The sequence below is a fragment of the Monodon monoceros genome, unplaced genomic scaffold, assembly GCF_005190385.1.
Source record: "Monodon monoceros isolate NGI ecotype Baffin Bay Population unplaced genomic scaffold, NGI_Narwhal_1 Super_Scaffold_13, whole genome shotgun sequence".
Taxonomy (NCBI): Eukaryota; Metazoa; Chordata; class Mammalia; order Artiodactyla; family Monodontidae; genus Monodon; species Monodon monoceros.
In genome coordinates this window covers 17,541,774-17,568,399 of record NW_021703769.1, presented here as the reverse complement: position 1 = coordinate 17,568,399, position 26,626 = coordinate 17,541,774, and the positions used below count along the sequence as shown (strand labels likewise).

At 42.1% G+C, this 26,626-nt stretch overlaps 1 protein-coding gene across 2 annotated transcripts in view; it reads right to left on the bottom strand.

Annotated features, from left to right (window-relative positions):
• PTPRT (protein tyrosine phosphatase receptor type T) overlaps positions 1-26,626 on the bottom strand; it is a 1,065,023-nt gene that overhangs the window by 93,249 nt on the left and 945,148 nt on the right. For both annotated transcript variants that reach the window (XM_029221736.1, XM_029221738.1), the window contains one exon: positions 26,355-26,503. In XM_029221736.1, the coding sequence (XP_029077569.1) occupies positions 26,355-26,503 (149 nt within the window). The remainder of the gene's footprint in view (positions 1-26,354; positions 26,504-26,626) is intronic.

The following is a 26,626-nucleotide window of genomic DNA, read 5'->3' as shown; positions in this document are numbered from 1 at the left end:
CAACTGACAATCGACACGGTTATACTTCGTTACTTAAGGTAACGCTGGCTCGAAGGACAAAAAAGAAATGCTTCATCTTTTCCCATTTTCTCTCCTGGGCTCAGAGAATCAAAGGCTCTAGCAAGCAAATACGGGCATGGGGCATCTCCAAGCCCTTTCTCTTCCTCGGTCCCTTTCATTGGCTAAGACAAAAGAGGGTGGATAAACACCTTTGTACCCCAGCACTCAGATTCGGTATTAGAAAAAATCTGAGATGGGAACCGTCATAGGAAAGTGCTTCTGGATTCATCTGCTCCTCCTGATAAAGAAATCAATCTTTCTCTTTGTGGAGAGAGTGTGAATTCCTTCTTCCACAGCTCTCACATGACTTGGAAGGATGGTGGAAGATACATCACATAGGGATGGGGACTGTGAACCTCCGTTACTTCTCCTGTTTAAGTCACAAGAAAAGGATTCCAATCAGTTGAACAGCGAAAGCAGCGATAAGAATCTGCCTTCTCTGTTTATTGGCAAACACCAGTCCCTAGAGACCTCTCCTTCTTCAAAGTTAAGGAAAACAGAAACAAAACAACACGGAGTCTCAGAAAAATCTGTGATGTGAAAAATAAGAAAAATGACACTCTGGATGCTGATAAAAATAAAATTTTCAAAAGAAAAGTAGTCAGTGTTGACTGTTTACCCAACAGCCATCCTTCACCTTCTTCCTTTCTGGCAGAACCCCCAAACGAGTCTGCGTGCCCACACATTCCCCATGTGACTCAGAGGAGGATGACCCTATTCCAAGACGTAGGGGAAAATCCTGATTTTTTTAAGCCAATCAGATGTTCCTATCATCTTTGCCAATTTTCAAAAATTTTCAATGAGCTAGGAGGGAAGGTCTACTAGGGGAGTTCTATTTTCTTCTAGGAAAGATTTCCTTACTTCTAAGAAGGATATTCCAGGGGCTTCTGTCTCCTACTGGACATTACCATGTGCGGGTTTGATGCTTGGAACTGCTAAAGCAATCTTGCATCCAAGAAAGGATCCAGGCTAAGGGCAATGCCAACATGAGATGGCAAAGCGGAGAGCTTGAAAGGACGGGGGGCTTTAATGACATTCTTGGGCATCTCATTCAACCAATCAATGGAACCTCCTCTAACTCCTGACTTCCTGTTCTGTAAGATAACACATTAACTTATTGTTTAAGCCCATTTGATTTTTTTCTATAACCTACACAGTGGAAAACAGAAATGCATTTTAGATGGCATGAAATTCAAGAAAACATGGAAGAATAAAGAAAGTGAAAGATTAAACAATAAGAGGACAGCTTTTCCAAAATATGGATCAAGTGAAGAAGCAACTAGAGGAAAATTTGCTGAGTGAGGCAAGGAATGATGGTAAGGAAACCAAAATGGAAGAGCAGAATTTGAATGGACAATGGAATCTGTAATGAGAATAAGCAACAGGCAGAAACTTGTGGAGAATTAATTTGAGAAGCCTGTAGTGAACATATATGGGAATGAGAACAATGAGACTTCTTTTTCCTTGGCATCTATCATCTTGCTCATGTGTGTTCACATGTGAAGGCACCAAAAAGACATTTTCAGAGAAAAAACAGACATATAAAAGATAATTGCTGCTACTAAAGAAGAGAAGAGAATAAACAAAATAGATGCAATAATAAAGGATACAATGTAAAGACAGCTTTCTGGCAGAATAAAACCCAAAAATGAACAAAATGTAAAGAGCTCTCCATGTACAATTTAAAATTAGAACAAATCTCCTGATAATGTTATTAAATATTATTGATGTAGAAATACTCAGATAAACATCTAGGCTGGAAAAAAAAGGCTATCTATAAAGAAAAAGAAACAATGCTAACCATATTTTCTGTTGCCCAAATTTAAATGCCAAAAATCATCGGAACAATTTTTTTTTTTTTTTTTTTTTGCGGTACGCAGGCCTCTCACTGTTGTGGCCTCTCCCGTTGCGGAGCACAGGCTCCGGATGCGCAGGCTCAGCGGCCATGGCCCGGCCGCTCTGCGGCATGTGGGATCTTCCCGGACCGGGGCACGAACCCGTGTCCCCTGCATCGGCAGGCGGACTCTGAACTACTGCGCCACCAGGGAAGCCCCGGAACAAAATGTTTGAGGGAAATATGCTGTGACTCCAAAATCATACCCTGATATAAGTTGTTTTTCATTTGTGAGGCTCCAGAAAGATGTTCCCTGATGCACAAAGATTCAGAAATTATACTGGCTCTGATTCTTTTCTAGAGGCTTGGGGAGGTGGGGAAATAAGGAAAAAATTTTTTAGTTAAAAAAAATTAAAAACTCCCACAAGATCGGAGGAAATTGTATTTTAAAAGAACTGATTTGTTATACACCAAAATCAGTTAAACATAGATATGAGTATTAAAATCAAAATAAATGTGAGTTGAAACACAATGAACTAAAAAAAAAGAATTGTTAATGAGAAACTATGTTAAAACATCTAATATAAAAATACTTGATTAAATTCTGAAATGTTACTAACAAAAGCGAGGAAATGGGTGACTGATGGATCATGAGAAAAAAAATCAACTTCTTCACCTGTTATAATAGTCAATATATACTATTTTAATCTTGCTCTTAAGTAAAGGATCTAATTTCAAGCGTGTGTGTGCATATCTGTGTGTGTGTGCACATGTGTGTATGTGCACACTTAAGTTAAAGGTATCAATTAGTAGAATAAAAAGAAGGGTTTATAGTTTTCAAATAGCTAGAGGCAATAAACAAAGGAAACTCTGGACCCCCACCACATTTTGGTCTGGGGTCTGCATTTGTGCTCTGCGTGTGATAGAGCAACTGCAAACCTAGAAATCAACATACAAAATCCATGTAATACCACAGAAAATCTTCCTGTCCTGACAAGCAAATGAGAACCACTCTATAGAGCTATTTTCATAATCCAAGACATGTTAATTCCCACAGAACAAAACCGCCTCCACTAAAGATGAATTCATAGCGGAAAAATAAAATGTAAAGAATGACAAGCCACGTGAGCAAGCTAATCCCCACAAGGGAGCGTCAGCAGACATGGTACCCAGAGAGATATGCCTGCCAAGGATTGAAAATAATAAAACTGTCTAAGAGACAATAAAATAAATACACTTAGATTGATCAAAGAGAATATGGAAGGACTGTGAACCACAGCAATAAGGCAACACATCATGGAGAAAGGATGAGTGACTTTGCAAAATACAAATTTAACTTCTAGAGATGAAAAATATAGTCACTGAAAGTAGAAAGTAAGTAGATAAATATAAGAACAAATGATAATGGGACATAATGGAAGTTAAGGACACAGCAGAGAAGCTGAAGAAAAACAAAAGCTGGTTCTTTCCTTCGAAAACACTGATAAATGAGACAAACGTCTGCCAAAAATGATTAAGAAAAAAGACACGTAAACCACTTCACAGTTTCTAGAAACGGGTAGAACACTTTTATCACACGCTTGGATCGGCGAGTGAGTAACTGACTGGGAAAACCATGAAACACATCTGAAGACTCTGATGGATGTGGCCAGGGTCAGAAGTTACCTTCCAGCCCTTTACCAGAGCACCAGCTTTTTCTTAAAGTTTTATTTTGAGATAATTGTAGATTCACATGCAGTCGTAAGAAATAACTTAGAGAGGCCCCATATACCCTTCAGTCAGTTTTCCCCAAGTTACCATCTTACATAACTATTACACAGCATCACAATCAGGAAACTGACATGAACGCACTCCACTGAACTTACTTGGATTTCACCAGTTTTACGTGCACCTGTGCGCGTGTGTTCACAGCTGTATGTAATTTAATCACAGGTGTAGATTCCTGTGACCACCACAGCCAAGACGCAGAAGTACTTCCAGCCCAAGGATCCCTCACATAACAAAACACTGGCCTTTGAGTTTCTCTGGGCTGCTTCCTGGACTCTGGGTGACTGTAGCAATAATGAGAAAAGTGTCTCTCAGTGAAACCCTGTGGTCTACTAGAGCCCCATAAACTGGGCCCCATCTTTCCTGAGGCTCCTCTAATCCAGGGGTCCACAGGGTGGCCATGTGTGACCATGCATGCTGTGCACTGCTTGATTTTAGAGGGTGTCATTCATGTTATGGCCTTGCTTTTGTGACTCATGCCCTTTTAGTTAGGAGCCATCAGTGTGTACTTGTTTAAGTGACCAGTTGTAGGGATCGTTATTTTTATTTTAGGTAAATCATAATGTGGAAAGTTTCATGCATGTGGTATCCAGGGGAAGGAATAAGTGAATTATTAGTCTGTGCACTTAGTGACCTAAGAGCTGAGCCAGAGTTCGGAAGGGAGACCTCTGTTCAGAGTGTCTTTTGTGGGTCAGGAGTGAATTGGACCCTCATGGGGGGTTTTGTGTGCGTGTGTGCATGTGTGTGTGTGTGTGTGCACACGCGTGTGCGATGCTCAGCAAGCACTTGAGTTTTCCCTCACCTCTGCTGCAGCCAGAGGTAGATGGTTTTTATCTGTTTGATAAAATAGACATCTACATGACAGACTCTAGGCCCATCCACCTCACCACAAATAACTCAATTTCGTTTCTTTTTATGGCTGAGTAATATTCCATTGTATATATGCACCACATCTTCTGCCATACAGAGCGAAGTAAGTCAGAAAGAAAAACAAATACCATATGCTAACACATATATATGGAATCTAAGAAAAAAAAAAAGGTCGTGAAGAACCTAGGGGTAGGACGGGAATAAAGACACAGACCTACTAGAGCATGGACTTGAGGATATGGGGAGGGAGAGGGGTAGGCTGTGACGAGGTGAGAAAGTGGCATGGACATATATACACTACCAAACGTAAAATAGATAGCAAGTGGGAAGAAGCCGCGTAGCACGGGGAGATCAGCTCAGTGCTTTGTGACCGCCTAGAGGGGTGGCAGGGAGGGAGACGCAGGAGGGAAGAGATATGGGGACATGTGTATATGTATAGCTGATTCACTTTGTTATAAAGCAGAAACTAACACACCATTGTAAGGCAATTATACTCCAATAAAGATGTTAAAAAAAATAGACTTCTAGGTATGACTGTGCTTGAAGAAAGGATTTCACTGTTAAAAAAAAAGACTTTGAAAGTCTTTTTTTTTTTTTTTCATTTTGTCACAATTTCATGAAAATCAGCGGGAAAACAAGACAGCAAAAGTGCTGATACCAGGGTTCACAGCACAGGTTTTATAAACTTAATTCAAACAAAAATGAAGATCACTTGGCGAGCCAGAAGCAACAGACCTGTAGCAACAAGAAGATGCTTTTTGGTCTTAACTGCTCAGTGATCAAACTAGGAAAGGAGAGAACAAAGCTGAGGGGTACGTATGGGATCTTGGAAATATACTGCTGAACCACAAAGGAGAAGGGGTATAATGCTGAACTTTTAAAATGTTTCAGCTCACCAGAAACACAAACTCTTTTTTGGTAACGTCTAAGTCCAGTGTTTAATTATTGCATAGTCACCATCCACTTGCACTTCTGTTTGAAGTAACGGACTATCTGAACTTCGATGAGTAGAAAATACCCCACAAATAGGCAGTGATACATGTGCCTAAAGAATTTTGTAAACAGATGATAAAGTATGGTACAAATTTTGGCTGGTAAGGAATGGCTTCCTGGGGATTATACTGCTTATCAGATGAGAATGAAGTATATTAAGAAGAAAATGTGAGTTTACACAATGTTATCGTTGTGAAGTTATTTAATACTATTAGTAGAAAAGTCTGTATATGGCTGTTCGTGTTAGTATAGATAGGATATTCCAAAGAACGTAGAGGAACATGTCCTGCTTAGTAAGTTTCTTGAAGCAGAAATAATAAAGAAAAGTAAATTGTATGGTTTTGATATTCTTGCAAGCAGGAAACAGAGGGATTCTAGGGTGGCTTTTGAGACAGGTTTGTACAGGGGGGATGACAGATTGTGTGGGGAAGGGTGTGTTTCTGTCAGACTGAAGGTTACAGCTTTGTTGTGACTCCAGCTTGGGCAGGGCATGATTTGGAATTTCTCCCTCGCTCCAGAGTTGTGCTCACACTAAAAACAACCAGCCCAGCATTTTGTGTTGTGTATGTATCACTGCACTCTGAGACCCACGTCCTCACAGGAAGGTACGTGATGGAAGGGAAAAAAAAGTAAATAATGTCTCACATCGAAAACATTTCCTCTCTCTCATCTGTCAAAATCATAGTAAGACAAAGGTATGCAAAACAGTTGCAGAGTGATACTTAGCTAAACTAGAAAAACTCAATTCTGTCAGGTTTTACAGTCTTCAGCCTGACAGGTGACTTTGTCTTTTGTTCATGTATATGAAAGAGAAAATGAAATGCTAAACTTGTCTGGGAAAGGGAGAGGAAATTGAAATGTGCAACAGCTGTTTGAAACGCGTTTGCCATTATCCTGGATGGAGAGAAGCCTGCTTTCTTCATTTCAAACTATGCCCTGGATACTTAAGCAGAGTGTGTGGATATAATAAGCTACAAAGACAACAGAACATTAATAGAGTGGAAACAACACAGTCTTGGAGTTATAAGACTTGAGTTTTCATCCTGGTTTTGCCACTAAATTGTCTTGCACAATTACTTTCACCTTCTGGATCTTAACTTTAGAATTATGAAGTTGAATTAGACCACTCCTTCTCAACTTTCAATATACACGCTGGAGATAGTTTAAAATGCATATTCTAATTCAGTGAGTCTGGAATGTGATCCGAGAGTCTGCATTTGTAACAAGCTCCCAGGTGACGGAGATGCTGCTGGTCCGTGGACCTGCGCTTTGAGTGGTAAGAGATTAGATGGTCCTTAAGGGAGCTTCCAGTTAAGAAATACAACTTGTTCATTAATGGTCCTGGAGTTACTCAATAAAGCAAGCACTGTCCTTTCTGCTTCTAGTGAATGAATGAGGTAGCACACCTTAGTACTGTTCGAAACCAACCAAACAAAAACATTCAAGCAACCAATGCTGCTGGCCTTTACTCTGGGAAGGAAAGATACCTAACACTCTCATAAGAACTGATAAAGCTGTGTGTGCACATCAAGGGTTAGCCTAGCAGACCCTCAGCTGTTGAATTATAGAAGTTGACTGAAATGGCAACCTACTTGGATCCCAAACCATTGGGCCATACAAGAGTCACTCAGGGAACATGTTAAATATAGATTTCTTCCCTAGACCTAAGGACTTAGTAGCTTTAGTTTGGGGCCAGTCATGTTTGGGAACTACTGTTACAACCATTTAATGGGGGTCAGGGCAGTGACTGGGGGCCAGAAAGGGGAATTTTGACTCAATTCCTGATTGAAACATAGTAGAGAAGATCAATCCTACAAGCCTGCTGCTCACCAACTTCTCCAGAATTCCAGTGGCTTCTTCTCGTGGTAATAAAGGTGTGCAGGTCGTAAGGGAATCATGGTTATAGAGAAACTGCCTCTGAATAGTAGCACTTGTGGGATGTCAATGCTTTAAGGACCCCTGAAAGTTGCAGTGAGAGATCTTAACTACAGTTCCTATTCTCTTTTGGTTACAGAAATGCAACAGAAGAACCAAGGTTAAATCCTGGCTCTACTACTTATTAACCAAAAAGCTTTTGGTAAATTCTTATACCATATCACATATTAAGCCACGTATTAATTATCTATCACTACTTAACAAACCACCCCCCAAATTAGCAACTTAAAATAACAAACATTTACTATCTTACAGTTTCTATAGGTCGGAAATCTGAGTGCCGCTTCCACGGGTACCTCTAGCTCTAGGTCTTTCATGAATGTGCACTCACGCTGTCAGATGTGACTGTGGTTGCATGCGAAGACTCATCCGGGGGGAAGAATCTGATTCCAAGTTCACTCATGCGGTCACTAGCAAACTTATTTTCTCATGGGTTATTGGAGTAACCACGGCCCGTGGGTCTCCCCATAGGGCAACTCATAACATGGCAGCTGGCTTCCCATGGAGCGAGCAAATGAGAAAGAGAGAGAAAGCGAGCAGCCCGGATGGAAGCCCCAGACTTTTTATAACCTAATCTTGAAAGTGACACCTCAATACTTTGTTACATTCTATTCATTAGATGCCAGTCAGTAGATCCAGCCTGCATTCAGAGGAAGGGATAATACAAGGATGTGTGAAAGGAGGCAGGAGTCATCGGGGCCGTCTCAGAGGCTGCCAATTACAAACCCCAATGTCACCCCACAATGCTTTTGTGAGAACCCAAAGAAATAATGTCAATAAAAGAGCATTTATATATGTTACAGCAACATACACATATGGGTATACATATTATAATAACTTATCCCAAGGGGTCCAATCAAAACCCTCCAGCTACTTTTATTTAGCTTTCATTAGCACTCAGTTAATGAAAGTTCTTTAATTCATGAAAGGTTCTAAACTACCCTCTCTACACTTTTCCAAAGATTTTTCCAATACCTGATACTTCACGGGAAATAAATGATTTAATTTTCCTTACAACATGAATTGCCACTGACAAGAGTCTTTAATCGCTGAAGAGTTAACAGTGCACTTTGAATTGCCTTACGCAGATAAAACATTCATTCCCTAAGTAAATGAATTAGCCACATAATTGACAGTCGATTCCAGTAATAAAACACTAATTAAGTGATTCTGCTAAGTAAAAAGTGCAATGTGATGAATTTGCTAAACAATGGCCTAATAAATTTTCATGTTAAATAAATGACTTAGAATGGTGACTAAATGCTCACCATGTTTAGGGGCAGTTGAAAATGCAATGGTGCTTTTAGAAAACAATGACAGAAGTGATCCTGCCAGCTAACACCCTTAACAACATTACACTGGGTTCCTTGCCAAGCAGGGACCTAGTGAATACGTCTGAATGGGGCAGATGTACTAGATTCGGGGAGTGGGGGAGGGCAGGGAAATCACCATGGTCATAGCCTGAGTGACTAGCTTAAAAGAGAACTTGGAGGGATTTCCCTGGTGGCACAGTGGTTAAGAATCCGCCTGCCACTGCAGGGGACACGGGTTCGAGCTCTGGTCTGGGAAGATCCCACGTGCCACGGAGCAACTAAACCCGTGCACCACAACTACTGAGCCTGCGCTCTAGAGCCCGCGAGCCACAACTACTGAGCCCGCGTGCCACAACTACTGAAGCCCGTGTGCCTAGAGCCCGTGCTCCGCAACAAGAGAAGCCACCGCAATGAGAAGCCCGGGCACTGCAACGAAGAGTAGCCCCCGCTTGCCGCAACAAGAGAAAGCCCGTGCACAGCAACAAAGACCCAATGCAGCCAAAAATAAATAAATAAATTTATTAAAAAAAAAAAAAAAAGAGAGAGAGAGAGAACTTGGGAAGTCCAGTATAGCCAGACTGGAGTCACAGCAGAGCTGAGTAATGGGCAAGTGGAGAAAGGCTTCAATGCCAGACCTTACTGGGCTAAGGAAGGTCAGAATCAGCACCAAAGAGAAACATGGAAAGCAGTGGCTTCATAGGTACAAGCGTCTTTGTTGTCCTTTGGAAGCATCTTGGGTTAACCTATTTACTATGGTGCCTTCTGAAAGGATGTGGATTGAGAGAAGTCCATGCTTCTTGTGGGCTCTACTGGTTTGGACTTCCAAGTTCTGTCCAACAAAGAACAGCGTAGACTGCTCATCATGAAAACCTTGCTCTCTGGACCCCTGCAGCTAGAATAGAGTCTTGCTTTTCCTTGAAAACATCAGGCACACTCTTGCCTTGGGTGCCTCGAACAGGGACACTCTTGACATTTTATCTTTTTCAAGTCTTCGGTCAAATTTCATCTTCTGTAAAACTGCAATGTTCCCCCACGTATAACTCCAAATATCTTGTTCCATTTTTTTCATAGCACTTGTCATTTTCTATAATGCCATATAATTTACTTATCTTTTTATTGTCCATTGTTTATTTTCTGTCTCTCTCTTTCCACTCCCTACCACCACTACCATGTAAGCTTTATGAGGACATAAAGGGAGGGAATTTTCCCTGCTTTATTCACTTGATGTAGCATGAGAGTTAACACGTGTCTAGCACATAGCAGGTGCTCAACAAACACTGTTGAGTGAATGAATGGCAGGAGGGTTCTCATTATGTTCTAATCACTGAAGAGAGTACTGCAATCTGGGATTCGAAGACATCAGCATCAAAGTATGCCATCTCCCCAATGGCCTCACAAGTGTCTGCATAGCTCACGTTACTTGGGAGGGAGTACATTTTAGTAGTCAGATCATATGCAAGATAAATATTAGGTTTAAATCCCTGATATAACTCGTACTAGCTATGTGACCTTGAACAAGTTACTTAATATCTCTGAACCTCAGTCTCTACACTTGTGAAAGAAGCCCGATTCCAATAATAACTGTCACTTCAAAAGTTGTAAGGATTAAAGGATATAGCATATCACAACATCCTGCATAGCCCCTGGTACATAGTTAGGGCTAAATAAAGGTTAGTTTCTTCTATTTTCCCCTTTAAAGACAATGAGGTATATTCCTTAAACATAAAAGTTGACTTTTCAGATTTTCCCAAATATTGGGAATATCCACAAGTGAATAAAGCTGGAGAAGGCTAAGCAGTGACTGGGGTGCGAGGGGGAGAAGGAAAAAATTGTTAGAAGCATACAGCCCTCTGGAGGAGACAAGGGAGGTCACAAGGGTAGGGGCAGCTGTAGCCACAAAGTACTTCTGAAGAGTGTTCCTTCTGTGTTCCAGTCCTGCACTGAATGATGGAGTCCAAGGATGCCATTATTGGCCATGAGGTCTTTAGAATTAATGATGAGGACAAAGATATTAGGATTAGGACTTCCCAAGAAAAGGAATTGCAAAGAGCACCCCATCTACGTCTCCCAGACTAGTGCAATGGTCTCCTCCTGGTCTCCCCACCTCCACCATGGGATCAAAACCTAAGAGTAACCTTAGTCATCTTCAAGACTGCAGGACCACGTTTTTCACGCGGTCCATAAGAATAGTCGGTTGAATACAGAATAGTGAATCATTGTGATCCATCTTGATCACAAAATTAACATAATGGTTCATTCAACAAATACTCATCAAGCATCTGTCATATACCAAGCACCTAACGCTAGTCTCTAGGGACACAGTGATGGTTAAAACGGAAGCGGTCTCTGCACTGTGGAGCTTACAGTTCGTGAAGAAGGCAGACAGTAACCAAAAAACTGTTAAATAAATATCTGAATACATATTGAATACATGTGAAAGAAGGGACTAGAAAAAAATGGTCGCTGTTTATATTAGAGATTAGGAAGTCCTCAAAAGATGACAGAGAATCATAGATCTGAAGGATTAATAAGGGTAAACAATGAATGACAGAAAGGAAGAAGGTTCCAGGAAGAGGGAAGGGAATTGTGAAAGCCATGATGTTGGAAAATACTTAGTGTTTTCCAAGAATAGAAGGAAAGTCAATATGACTGAACTATACTGAGAAATCCAGAGAGTGGTTAGAGATGAGATCAAAGACGTAGACAGGAATCAGATCATTCTGAGTCTTACAGGCCATGAGATGCATTTTAACTTTACTCTGAGGGCAACGGGGAGCTGGTGACAGGTTTTCAGATGGACGGTGGCGTGGTAGGACTTGCATTTTTAAATTGCAGAACAGGCTTGGCAAATAGCTATTTTATAAGTAAAGCATAATAATGACATTGAATCATTAGGTAAACCTCTGCTGATGGATCAATTTGCAAGGAGAGTGATGGGACAGTAAAAGAAGGGTTATTAATAAGAATGGGGACCAGATTTACAAGTGCATGTATTTGCTAGGGCCCAGCTGGCTGACGACTCAGTGGAGGACCACATGAGTCTTCACTGTAGCAGAAACAGAAGTGACTCTGCTACTTTGGAGTGACTCTCTTACTTTCTGAGCCTCTCTCACATCTGTAGATCAGAGGGAATTTCATCCAACCTATATCAAAGACCCTGAAGATGAAAGGGGTTTTCACCTTGGAAAAACTGAATTGGCCCAATGAGACATTAACTGAATAAGGATACTAATTTCAAAAATCGAATATGTCCAAATATTTTCAGGCATCAAACCATCAAAATATTGGCTGATCAAGAAAATATAGAGCAAGCATGGATATCTAATCAATACTTCTGGACTTAACAGTCCCGAGAATGGAATGTTGTAGAACATCCTCTCTCTATCACCTGCTTCATTACAAACAGCTGGCCACACCAATTTGTTTGTAGTCACTATTAATTCTGTAAGCAGGTGTGTGTGGGTGTGGGTCTGGGTGTGAGTGTGGGTGTGGATGCATGTATAAAATAAATGTCCACTGCAGCCGTGTTTTGTGCTAAGTCACTTTCCTTGGATCTGATACATGCAGAAACAATACTTACTTTTTATTAGTCTTATCAACTCACACTCCAATACATTCTCCTCACTGTCAGTGGGATGATCTTTCTGGAACTGGACTCAATCCTGCTTCTCCACTTCTTAAAATCTGTGCTAGCTCCTTACAGAAAACATTATAAATTCCAAACTCTCTAGTTTTGACAATCTTTAAGACACAGCCCTTGATCACTTTTCTAGGTTCATCTCCCACCACCTAATCCCATGGAGTTAAAAATCCAAATACTCCAGGGATGTCAAACTACTCATAATTACAAGTCCAAGGGTAAGGACTTCCTGAGAAAGAGGTCAGGGTCAGGGTGTCTCAAGGAGGATCAGGTCCTCGGGCAGAGGCACCAACATCTGTCTCCTGCCCTTCATATTCTCTCTCAAGCTCTAGGGAAAAGATCATTTTATTGATGTCTTTTGGACTCTGTATTTTAGTGAAGACATTCACACTCACAAGGAATTGTACATGAGAGCAAAAGCTCTTTCCAGATTCTGAAGATCTTCAGAGACCTTGCCAAACCATGTGCTAGTAATGCAAGAGTTATCACTGTAACCTAAGTGGAAACTGGAGATTTAGAAAGTATTCCTATTTATTGCTCACTCTAATCAGCCAAGTAGACCTCACACTGTGGTGCCCACGTACAAGTATTCTCTTCTTTTAGAACAGTGTGGTAGTTTAATCTCCAAGATGACCACCATTAATTCTTTCCCTTCCTGTAGGCATGTGCCATTTCCCCTGTTGAGACGTGGAGCCTGCTTCTCCACTCTTTTAGGCTTACCTGTGACTGCTTTTAATAATGATATGCAGAAGTAATGCTGGCCAGTTCTCAACCTAGTTTTAAGAGGACTGGCATTCCTCCTGGCTTTCTCAGAACACTCTCTCTGGGGGAAGCCAGCCATCATGTAATAAGTCTGACTACCACGAGGTCTGCCATGCTACAAAGAAGACCAAGTTAGACGCATAGGGAGAGAGACCAGCCATCCCCAGATGTTCTAGTCATTGCGACCAAGGGGTCAGACACAAAAATAAATGAGCCATTTGGGCATTCCATCCCTAGCAGATGCCACTTGAGGAAGAAATGAGGACCCAGACATACGGCTCTCGGAGAGCCATCCCAATTATTTCCAGCCATTCAAGTCATTCCATCTGAGTCTCCTCATTTTCACGCAGACACAACCACTATCCCTGCTCACCCCTGCCCCAACTCTTGGCCTACAGAATTGTGAGCACAATATAATGGTGGTTGTTTTATGCCATTAAGTATTGACGTGCTGTGTCATAACAAAACAAAGACAGCAATAACATGTTTCTCCCCTTTTCTGCCTTGACAATCTCTGATCACGCATTGTTTAAGATTCAGCTCCGCCCTGACACTTTCCTTGATCATCCTGAAGCAGCCCAAGAAACCAAATTCCATTTCCTACTGATATTCTATCAACTCATTTTGGCTTCTTCTCATCTAAAAAACGAACACAGTTCAAACCCCTTCCTTTCTACTTAGTGAGTTTCAATAACCAAAGAAACATCTCAGCTCCCAAGACAAATCATGTGGGGAAGCCAGCTCTCCATGACCATATAGATTGGATCCATGTAATTGATGCCCATTGTCTCTCAGAACATTCCCAGATAAATGATGTTCTCATGGCTACTTGTGAGGCCATCCAGCCAGTGGAGACTCACAGTCTGTTATATCTGCCTCCTGACTTCACTCTTTTTCTTGTTTCGTCCACTGGCAGAGCCAGATAGCAGCCTATCTGAGTCTTTGCCTATATTTGTGTCTGGTCTGAAGACCACCAGCTGTTATCCTTCCCTTTTCTTATGAATAGAGGAATGATTGTAGCACATTACCAGAGCAGCCAACAGTTAACTACTTGAGGATATTTTCAGTAGCAGCTCCCAATTTTGCAGGAACAATGAAAAGGGACTTGTAAAATTCCCCCCAGTGTTGGCAGACTAGAGGTTGGTGACAGGGGTGGAGACATGCTAAGATCTGGATATCAGCTGACTGGCAAAGAAACATTCTTTGATTCCTTTCTCTGCTGCACTCCATTCTGAATGCAGAAAGTGGGCCAACAGTGTATCGTATCAGCTGTAACAGGCTTTCTAAATATTCCTTTTTATTCTGACTTAGTATTGCTATGCTTGAGTCGCATCTATCTACACATCCATCCATTTATCCATCTAGTCAACTAAATAAGAATTTCTGTCTATCTATTCTGTGCCACACACCATGCTACATGCTGGGGACACAGTAGTAAGCAAACAGAAATGGTCCTCACCTCTTGAATCTTGCCAACTGTCAGAAGAGTTGGACCTTAAATACATTTGAAAGATGAGGTCAGTGCTGAGAAAACAGAATTCTATGATAGCACCTAACAAAGGAACCCAATCTGGCCTGGGGAGAAAGGGGTCAGGAAAGGAAAAAAAATCCATGAATTGAGATCTAAAGGAGCCAATTAGAGGCACAGCGTGCGTATAGCCAGTGTTCTAGATGAGGAGTTATAAAACATTTCTGTTAAGGGCCAGAGAGTAAGTATTTAGGTTTTGTGGGCTAGATGGTCTCAGTAGCAATTACTCAACTCTACCGACAGCTATGTATAGACAAGATGTAAACAAACAAGCATAGCTCTTTTCCAGTAAAGCTTTATTTACAAAAACAAAGAGTGTGCTGGATTTGGCCTGTGGGCTGTAGTTTGTCGACCCTGCTGTAGACAGAGCAATGGCATGGGCAAAGGCCCCGTGGTAGAAGGAGTGGGAAAAAGGTGGAGCACTTAGAGAAGCAGGTAGTATGGCTGGAGGTCACAGAGAAAGGAACAGTGAAATGTGAGAACTTGGAAAAAATGAGCAGGGCAAGATCAGTATGTAAGATCTGGATGGGGACTTCAGTTTTTAGCTTAAGAAAAATCAGAAGCCATAGAATTGTTTTAAGCCAGGGAGATATGAGGCAACGAATTTACATTTGCCTTGAATAGATCTCCCTAACTGCTAAGAAGAAAATGAACTAGAGAATGACAAGGATGGATACGAGGACTATTTAGGGGCTATGGACCGTACTGAAGTAGGAGATGATGGTAACTTGGACGAGGATGGAGGTATTGAATGTGGATGGGCTCTATAGAACACATTGAAGAAGCAAAATAACCAAAACTTGGTATTGAATTAAATGTGGAGGGTAAGGGAAAGGAACATGTCAAGATTACTCTACATTGTATCTCTGCTAAATGTATCTCTGATAATCATGTTTAACACATTTCTTCTTGTTTTACTGCCAAGGGATTGAAATTTTACTTTCATTTCCAGCCTTCACATAGTTAGGGAGTCAACTCACATGGCTGGTGAAGTGAAAAGTAAATCACCCAAAGACAGATGAATTACATGGTTAATGGGCCAGAATAGCCTCCCTTCACCAGACACCATTCTCCGTGCAGCTTCTACACGTACCTCTACTAGATGTATCATGCCGTATCACTGTGTCTGTGCTCCCTAAAATATCATGGGATTTCTGGAAGCAGACCTGCCTTTTTCATGTTTGTGCTACCAACACTTAGTATTGTGGTCGGGGGATCTCCTCACTCGACATCTGTCCACTCTAGAGGTAGGTGCAGGTTAGAGATATAATAGACATCTGGTGGTATAGGCAGTTCCTCTCAATACAGTCAAGAGCATCCTACTGAGTCAGCCTCTAACTAAACATCAAGACATACTCCAGAAGCATGTAGGAGACCACCTAGAGAACGATGGAGATGGTAACGCAGGGGACAGAGGGATTTTGCCTGTCCTTGGCACTCTGATCTTTTTCTTCCACTTCCTTGAATTCTGCTTTGCAAAGACGTTCCCTCTCCAAACCTCTACCTCCTGTATCATACCTGCTGTCCACCTCTGTGGGCAGTGGGACAACCTACGACCTGGGCAAGAACTTTACGTGCGCTCCTCAACCTCTGTGATGATGTCAACACTACAGCTCCTTCACTGAATTTCTAAGGTATATAGATCTGCTCCCAACCACTAATATATAAATCAGACTTCAGACTTTTAAAAATTTCTATTTTGATTCAGAAAGTTATGCTTTGCCTACTGAGATCTTATCATAATCCTGGCTGAGTAGACAACCATGAGGCTACCTAATCCATTAACTCATTCACACATTCCAAGGTCCATCTCAGGGTCTGGGTGGATGGCCAGAAAGTCTGCACTTGGACTAGTCACGTAGCCCCTTTCATAGACCCCTGTTTTGCCGTCAGCTTTAACTGACTGCTTTTCTGTAGGCACTTCTAATAGGTAAGTCCCAGTTCGATGCTCTGGATCTTCCATTAACTTGCTAAGTGATGCCAGGCAATGTGTCCCATCTTAATGTGCCTCAATTTCCTTATTCATGGCAAAGTCTTCAATCACTGTGTATATACAACGTAGCAAACATTTAGATCTCCAGGCCAGACTCCTCTGCTGAGCTCCAGGCCCACAAATCCAACAGCCTGCTTGACATGTCTTCAGTGACTCGACAGCACTTCAAACCGTATCTGTCTAGATCTGAACTCCCCGCCTCCTGCTTCAAATCTGGCCTCTTCTTGTGCTCATTATCTCATTTAATGTCATCATCACCGCCCACTTAGACTGAGCATAAGCAGAAAAGAGAAGATTCTGGACTAAGTTCTGGGATGTTGGAATGGTTAGAAGAAGAACCAAGAAAGAAGCATGAGAAGAAGTGGCTGGGGAGGAAGGAGAAAAACCAGGAGAGCAGAAGTTAAGCAAAGAAAGTATTTCAAGGACAGGCTGCTGACAGGGCAATCACATAAACCCAGGTTCAAACCTCAGTCTGGTTTCTTGGTAGCTGTGTGCCCTTGAGAAAGTTACTTAAAATCTCTGAACCTCAGTTTCCCTGACCTGCCTCATAGAACTGTTGAGATCATGAAATGAAATGATGCATGTAAAGTGCTTTGTCCAGGAATTACTCACAAAATGTTAGCTGGCAGAATTATTATCTGTGTTTTCGACTTACCAAGGCTGTGGCTTTGAGCTGAGGAAAAAAAACCTAGTCTCTAAGCTCAGCTTATTCTGCTACCTAGCAACTATATATTTACATTTTCAACATCACTTCTTTATCCTTGATTACTTTAACAAGCACTTCCTAAGCGCCCTGTTACAACTCAGTACCACCTGTGAGGTGTATACAACAATTCTATTTTCTTCTCAAGATGTAGTGGCCTAGCATAAATTGTCAAAAACAGGTTCAGCTCTGTAGCTTTACTGAGGTCTCTTTGAAAGGGTATTGAAAAAGAATGTCTGGGCCAGCTCACAATGAAAGTAAAGGTCTGTAGCTGATAAAATGCTGTCCCTACTTATTTATAATGGAAAGCTGAATCTATACAAATCAAAGAGAATATGAGGCCAGGTTCCAACAACATGCAAGGGCACCTAACACTGGGATCACTCTAATTTCCAAATAGGTTGCCCCTCCTGGAAAGTGAATTTAAGTAGGCTACAAATATAAGTTCCTTCTCGGGCAGGTTCTAGCTACTGTTCCAGACATATCTCTGACCATATGCTTTCAGAACAAAGCACCCTGTATTTTAAGGCCCCTTCCTAAAGCTCACCATACCCCTTACACCTCCGAGCCTTTGTCCCTTCTATCTGGGATAATCTTTTCCTTGCACTTTCTTCAAATCAAAATCCATTTCCTCACATAGATAGTACTGTCTAACTCACTTAGGCAGAATTAATCACCTGCTGAGCCTCTGATCAGTGTTCCTGGGGCACCACACATGCCTTTTCTCTATCACTTATCGCATTTATTGAAACTAATCCACTTACGAGTCTCCTCTTGGAGGACAGTAATATCGTTGAAGGAAGAGACTATGTCTTACTTATCTTTACAATCCCTACCCTGCTTAGCATATAGTTGGCAGTCAATGAATATTTAAAGGAACACCTCAGTTATTCCCATAACCAGGAGATGAAAAATATAATTCAATTTGAGATGGTTAGATTTGTGCAGAAATCGGATTGGGGGTCTACAGAAAATATTAGATAGAAGACAAGCCATTATTGACCATACTTCACTCCTCTGAAGGAGACCAGGGGGCAAGGACTAGAGAGGTCACAGCTCCCAACTCTAGCCCAGGTTTTGCTAGTGACTCGATGAGTGACCTTGAGAAAACTCTCTGGGACACAGTTTTTCGTCTTTAAGATGAGGAAGTTGGATCAGACGGTGTCTAAGGTAATTCTTAGTTTTGATGGTCTACTATGTCTCCTTTTGGAGTCTAATATCCTTCTCTGACACTTACCTTAGTTTAACTCTTTAATGCTTGGGATGGACAATTTGTTCACTTTCTCAAGGCCACTTAAATTTCCATTTTGCATTTCCAAGGAATAAACAATTCCATTCCACTTTGGGTTGCCAGGAACTTAATAAGTGTGTCCTTTAATCTGTCAGCCAAAAGGATGATTACAAAATATTCAATAATCTCTATAAAATATTCAGTAAAACTGGAGGTGGCAAGCTTGTAACATTCCATTTTTCTCCTAGATTCAGTTTAATCCTGGAGCCTCCAGAAAATATAATTGTCCCTTCAAACAGAACTTCGTGCATTTAAAAAAATTCCTCTTCATGATGTTCTGTTGAGTTCACGGTTTCACTGTGTGACTCATGACTGCTCTTCCTTGTAAATTTCCACTCCTTCCATTCTGACTCTCGGGTTGTTTGCCGTTCAGACAAAAGGACAGAAAGTTCCAGAGATGGTTGTGAAAGGAGCCCTGGGTTTAGGGACCCTCAGCTATATATGAGTTTTAGCAGCCCTCAGGTCCAGCATCTCCAGGCAGCCCCTCTTCTTGGTGCATCCACCCTGAGAAAGGGAAAATCAGCCTTTCTCTCTCAGTGTGCCTAACTGTGCTATCAGAGACAATTGTGCACATAGAAGAACTAGGGCTTTGGGGTCTGACAGTCCTGGGCTTTACTACTAGCCAGTGATTCTCAGACTTGAACGTGCATCAGCATGACCTGGAAGGCTCGTTAAAAACAGTGACTGCTGAGCCCCACCGGCGGAGTTTGGGGTTCAGTAGGTCTGAGGTAGGGCCCAAGAATTTGCTTCCAAAAAGTTCCCCGGTGACGCTAATGCTGCTGATCTGGGGACCACACTTCGAGCACCACTGCTTTGAGCAAATGACTCAATGTTTGCTGAAACTGAGCACTTTACTTTCCTCCTCTATAAAATGGGAATAATAACATCTATCTTACAGAAGGCAGTATAGTGGAATGATCTTGGCCGTAGGCTTAGGGGTGTCACACAGACCCAGGTTTAAGTTCCAGCTTAAAAATCTGCCATTTAAAACTATGAAGGCTTAGGCAAGTTCCTTATTATTTAAACCTCAGTTTCCTCACTTGTAAACCATCAGGGATAATCATAACACACTTATTTAATCCTCCCAACATACCGATGATATAAGATAATGCATATAAAACACTCCGCTGGAAATGGGCTCATAATTAATGCTCAATAGATAATAGCCGGTATGATGAATATTAATAATCTAATAATTATTGTAATTTGAGGCCCCAAACTGGGAGGATTAAGTGAGCTCCTTGGCTAACCCAGCTAGAAATCAAAAATATCTCACTACACTGGGATAACAGGGTCATATCTAACCAGAAGACACAGCACAGATGAAATATAAAGTCTTTACTTGAGACCCTCAAATCCCGAGCTGGAAGCCATGAACTCTGTGTGAGGCAGATACGCGATGGACATTTGGAGGTTAATTCAAACGTGAGCAGTGTGTTCTGAACCCAGGTTTGGAAAAGTGAGTGAGGGTGGTGGCAGCCCCCTGAACTTCCAGTAGTTCGGCCCAGGGTAGACTTGGAAACCAAACACTTCATAGACATGGACTAAACGGAGACAGATGCGCCAATCAAGATTTTGAACATGTTGGAAAACAGAAATGTGTACTGAAGAAGGTTGATAGCTGATGTGAGGGCCGCTGAGCCTGAGGGCAGGACCTGCAGGGCACACAGCTGGCTGCAGTCCATTAGCTGGGGGTGAGGCTCAGAGCTGCAGGAAGAGAAAGACTGATTTCATTACCCTCTGGGACACCAGAGGGCAGACAAGGGCCAGCGTCTGGTTGCTGACCAACCCATACTTTGTGTGCAAAATCAGGAATGAATGGATGGAAGTTACAGAGAGCAGATTTCACCTTAAAAGAAGACAGAATCCAGTACCAGAAGAGCTGGAACCAGATATGGCCTTGGAGCTAGAAGATCTTAGATGAATTCCAGGTCCATCATTCATATATACATACATACATATTTGGGCTGTGCAAAGATGCTCATTGTGGGACCATGAGTCTCCCACACCAGGCTACAATCTCTCTCTCTTGCTCATCTCTCTCTGTATCTATACAGGGCTTGGACCAGCTCAGGAATGCCCGAGGATGGGATGGGACCATCTGGTCTACAGTCCCACTTCCGAGGAAGCTGCTGGTGGGACAATTCTCACAGGTCCTTTCTGGATTACTGGGCAGCTACCTTCCTGCGACAGGCATTTTGGGCTCTGAAGTGGACAGAGGAGCCCAGAGGAGGCTCTGTCCTGTCAGCTAGCAAGGCTATTCACGCTGATCTCCTTTCTTTCCTTCACCCTGCTTTGTGATGGAGAGAAAGCGTAAAGTTGGAGGAAAGACAAGACGCTTGGTTTAGAGAGTAGAACATGGGTCCAAACCTCACTATGGATTCATTATGGGACCTGAGGAAGAGCTTTTAATGTCTCAGAGCACCGGTTTCCTCTACTGTAAAATGGGTTTGCTAACAAACATACCAACTAGAGAGGGTTACTGTGAGGACAGAGTAAGATGCCAGATTTGAACATGCTTATCACAGAGCCTGGCACTGGGCGGGAATCTGATTGGCTCCATGCCAGTATCCAGCCACAGGCTCCTTGCAGGACACTGTGGGGGCAGCAGCTTCTGCCCACGTGGTAGAAAAGGGGAGGAGCCATCAGCAGCCTCATACAGTGAGACGAGTGAGTGGTGAGAGCTGCATTCCTGGTGCAGGAGAAGGAACGTGGATTCTGGAGTCACATAACCCTATTTTGGCTTCCAATCCCATCACCAGTCCATGTGTGTGGGACTTCGGGCTTATTTACTCCAGTTCTCTGAAACTCAGTTCCTTCACTTATGAAACGGGAATAATACCTAATTTATAGGGTTCCTAGGAGGCTTAAGAATGGGATTTATATAACGCATACAGTCTAGCACACTGTAGGTGCCAATAAAAGTGATCTTCCTATTTGAGCTTTTGTTACTAGAAAGCGCAGAGCCAAACTAGAATTTGAAAGTTGCCAGCCTGCATATTTAGATTACGTTTTCATATAATGGAGTTACATTTTAAAATAACCTGGTCTTGACCCTCTTGTCTTCATTTATGTTTTCCTGATCCTGATTATTTAATTCTCATACAGCTGTTTTATTGTAGGTACTTTTATGGATGTTTTTCTAAATTCTTTGAAGAACTAAGTGGATAAAACCTAACTGATGTCAGGAGAGACAGATCCTTATTATGACTCTGCAAATGCCTGTGTGATTTGCAGCATGGAGTCTCTCTGAACCTCAGTTTCCTCATCTGTAGAATGGGGGTAGTAAGAAACCTACCAGCTCTTTCGTGGTGCAGGAATAAGGATCTATGGCTCCAGGTTTTTGCAAAAGGACTTTTGTAAACTATGAAAAACTTAAAAGTGGGAACATTTATTATTTTTGAGACAATGCCCTGTTTTATTCATTTTTGTAATTACACCCCTCCCCAAACTGTGCTCAGGACTCAGGAACAGGGACAGGCACGTACTAAGCACTGAGAAAATGGCCACTAAATCTCACCTCCAAGCCCTCAACAGTGCCTGCTTCTTTATTTAGCAGAGAGCTTGATGGCCCGGCATGTGATGCTCCTTCACCCACCAGACATGAAACCACTGAATAGAATGGAAGCAAAAAAGTGAAGATGGAGTTTACTAACAGTACCCAATGGGCAAGTGAGTCTGCCAAATGCTATTACATGAAGGGTAGACAGCCAAGCCCCGTATCATAGAATTCAACAGCAATTTGTTTTGAAGCATTTTGATTTGGACTAAAACAAGGAGAGGGTGAGACGATGAACAAAAGACATAAAGAAGATTTAAGCAGGAATGTAAAAAGAAAGCAGCAGAAGAAAGACCCAGAAAATGATCCCAGGGAGCAAAAGATCTCAGAAAAAAATAACAAGCAGGTACACAAGGCAGTAAGATCAAAATCAGATTACTTAACAAAAGCCAGCATTTCTTTAAACTGAAAACAATGCACACTGCTGACAGGCACTCCTTTTTCAAGAATGCCACAGCACTCCAGAGCAACAGTCCATACCTCACAAAGCCCCCTCACCCCTGCATCCCAGAGGTCACTGGTCCTATACAAAATTGGGAGGTTTGATGGGATGGATGTTGCGGAACTTAGCAGTCACTTGGAATCGAAAACCCAGGAAAACAAACCCACACAGTTGGATGCAAAGGTTGAATTAGGCCAGGGCCCACCTGTTCAATAATGAAATAATTGCTCAGGGCAGGTTTTTCTGTAATCTTTTCCAATGTGATATCTATTCTTGTGCTCTGCCTCTAGCAATGCTTCTTCAACATTTGCAAATAAGCTCAGGCCCTCCTAAAGACCCGATGGAGAAACCAGTCAGTCACTTCCCTAATGCCACGAAAATAGATTCAATTTTACATACATCAGGGTGATTGCAGAAGCAATTTCTACATCTCCAGTGTAAGCATCACTTACATTTTTTTCCCCTCAAATCACACCCCAGTGAAAAGGTACCTGATGCATTCCAGGGCATTCAAAAGAACCCCCAGAGCATGTCTGTGGCTCTAGCCTGAGGACACCAGATGCATAGACAGAATCCTAAAATATTTACTGATTCAAACAAATGAAAAATTTCTTAATAATTGAGTATAACGTCAGTTGAATTTTTTCCATCTTTTTAAAAGCAATATCATTAAAATGAATGTACATACAATATACATATACACATGTCTGGGTACGCGTGTTATGTCTGTGTGCATGTATATGTGTGTATGTAAATGTAAAACACACATATATCAATCTTGGAAAGATTGTGTCTGGACTTTAAAACATCTGATTAGATTTTACTGGATATGCTGCTTCGTCCTCTCTGGCTGGCCAATCTACCTCAGTCTTGGGTGCTTTTATCTTAAGAGCCTAAGTTTTAGCCCACGGGGAAAATGGAGGTGATGTTTCCCCTTGAAATCCAAGAAATTGGTGTTACCCAGGTTTTCATTTGAAATCAGAAAGCTTAAGATCAAATACCTACAATTTTGGGGTCATGATGTTTGTCACGTGTCTTTGACCATATCTCTTTGGCATTCAGAGTCCTCCCAGGACATTTTTACAAAAATGGAAATGGAAAAAAAGGTGCACAAGAGCCTGGCCTGGACAGGAAAGGTTTTGGGTGAATAGGTACCACTTGGCCAGCAGTGCCATCAGCTAGACTTGCTAATGAACTTCCTTGCCTCAGGACAAAAGCAGGAGAGTCAGTGACAAGTTAAGGCGGCCAAAGGCTTGGGGTGGGGCGGCACTCAGGATGCGCCTTTAAGGACAAACCAAGCCCAGTTCCTTGCTACCCTCTTTTCCACCTCTCCTTCCCTCTGTCGGCATCCTCTCTTCCTGGACCCAAGGGAATGTGAGAATCCCAGAAATTCACCCGGGTGGAGAATGGATTAAGAACTGACTTTGTGTTTAGGCAGACTGCAAACTTGCTCTGCTCTCTGAGGAAAAGAGAAGTTAAATATTGACTCACGAAGTAATCGGTATGTGCTGTTAGGCTTCATCTTTAAAAGCCATTTCTCAACCTTAAGAAGTATTCAAACTTAGCATCACCAAGAGTGGGCAAAGTGATAGCACGCGTCTATTGAAATGATGCAAAGGGAAGTACATACACAATGTGACCTGTGTAGCATTTTTGCCAAAATGTTTAACCTGAGTGTAATCATGATGAAAAAAATCAGACGAATCTGGACTGTGGAACATTCTGTGGACAACTGGCCTAGACTTTTAAAAGATGTCAGCATCCCGAAAGGAAAACGAAAGGTGGGAGGACTGTTGTAGATAGAAAGGTGATGGGAGATGTGGTGGCCAAATATAAAGTGAGCATCTTGACTGGATCCTGGATCAAAAGATAGTAACAATTAGAGAGAACATTTTAGGGCCATGGGGGAAATTCAGCTATGGACTCTGGTCTATCAGAGATTGAAACAAGGTTATATTTCTTGGGTAAAATAATTTCATTGTGTTTATGCTGAGGAGCTGTCCTAGTTCTCAGGAAACACATGCTGAATTCTCTGGAGGGGGAGTGTCATGATGCCTAAAACTTACTTCTAAATGGTTCATAAAATTATATATATATATATATATATATATATATATATATATATACACACACACACACATATATATATATAATGTATGTATACATATAGTGTGTGTGTGTATATGAGAGAGAGAGAGAGAGCAAATATTGCAAAATGCGAACAACTGGTGAATCTAGGTAAAGACTACATGCGTATTCATTTTACCATTTTTTTCAGTCTTTATAGGTTTAAAACAAAATCTCTCTTTCCCAAGGTAGCACGTCAATATTTGAAAATAGCTGTTGCCTCTTTCAAAGTTCAGCCTTCTTAACAGGGTGCCTGTAAGGACCCCCTGCATGGCTTTTACAAAATCCACATCCTGAGTCCCCATCCCACTCCCCGTGCCCCAGGAGATTTTGATTCAGCAGGTAAGGTGTTGGGCTCAGGTATGCGGATTTTGAAAACTGCCTCAGGTAGGTGCTGTGGTACACTTGAGGTTAGGAATCATGGGTCTGAGGTACCCTTGGATCCTGGACCCATCAGGAAGCAGCTGTGTAACTGTGGGAAGGTCAGCCGAACACTGAGCTCTGCAAACATCATCTATAAACATACTAAACATCCCACAGGGCTGTGGTACAGACGAAGGTGGTCTGTAAATACTTGTTTCCTTTCTTTCTTCATCCTCATAGATCCCCGTCATCCCAAATTGACCTCATCTAAGTGATTTTTACAAAGTATGATTTCTTCCCTTTGCCACTGGCACAGTGTAGGGGGGACATTTGTCTCTGCTCATATTCCTTTAGATTTCCTGCTTTCCCCACTTTGGAGCAGAGGCTGGGGAATCTAGCATTTCTACGCAATTCAGGAAAAGAACTGGTTTTCAGAAAGTTAAGAGCAAAAGTCAGCACTCTTGAGTCTGATCCCCAAGATCAGACTAAACTAAACTAGCTTTAGTTTACTAGTCTTGATGTTCTCCTCTGGATGGGGTGAACCCTGAAATTGTACCCACTACTATTAGCTTGGGATCCTGTATTAACTCTGCATGAGGACACTGTCGCTCTTGACTAAATGCCACTTGGATCACTAGCTGTGTCTTGAAACTGACCAAGGCTTGGAAGGCATGCCCTCCAGTTCTGGATAAGTTACTCATCAGCCATGGGACTTTGGAGAAGTCTGAGCCTCAGTTTCACAAGCTGAGAAATGGAGACAGTGATAACGCATAACTCATCTACTTTATGTGGTTTACGTGCAGCACCGTTTTGATAACTGTAAGACACTCAATTCAGCTTGGCCTATTTTTCTCCTTAAGGGCACAACCATGTCTTCTTTCTTCTTCTTTTTTTTTTTTTTTTTTTACTATTATTAGTTTTAACCTGCCTCTGTGTACACAAGCAGCAGTTAAGATGGCTTGCCCTCATTGCCATCTGCTTTGAGGTTCTGAAATTCTCCTTTTCGGATGGGTGGCCCCATGTCTTTGCCAGGGAGCACCTTCATCCTGGACCACCCCAGGGAAGCATCCAGACTCCATGTCCTATAGCACCTGACACTGTGAGGGGTCAACAGCAGAGGTACCAGGGTCCAGCTGGTACAGATGTCCCCTTCCCCTTAGTTGGCTCAACTTACTGAATCCATTAACGTCCTGTGAGCTAGAGGAGAAGCCTTCGTCGTTGCGGCTGGTGCTGAGCTTGGTGGTGGGTTTGTCGGCCGAGGCCACGGGCCCCATCTCCCTCTGCGCTCCACTCTGTGTCTCCTTCTGCTTCTTGGCCAGCTTCCTTTGGGACATGTGCAAGGGGAATAAAATCACAGTCAGATGGTGACAGTTGCATCCAAGCACTGGAAGATCAGACTGTTCTTTTTCCCCATCCATCATCCTCAACCCCCAAACCTGGTCCATT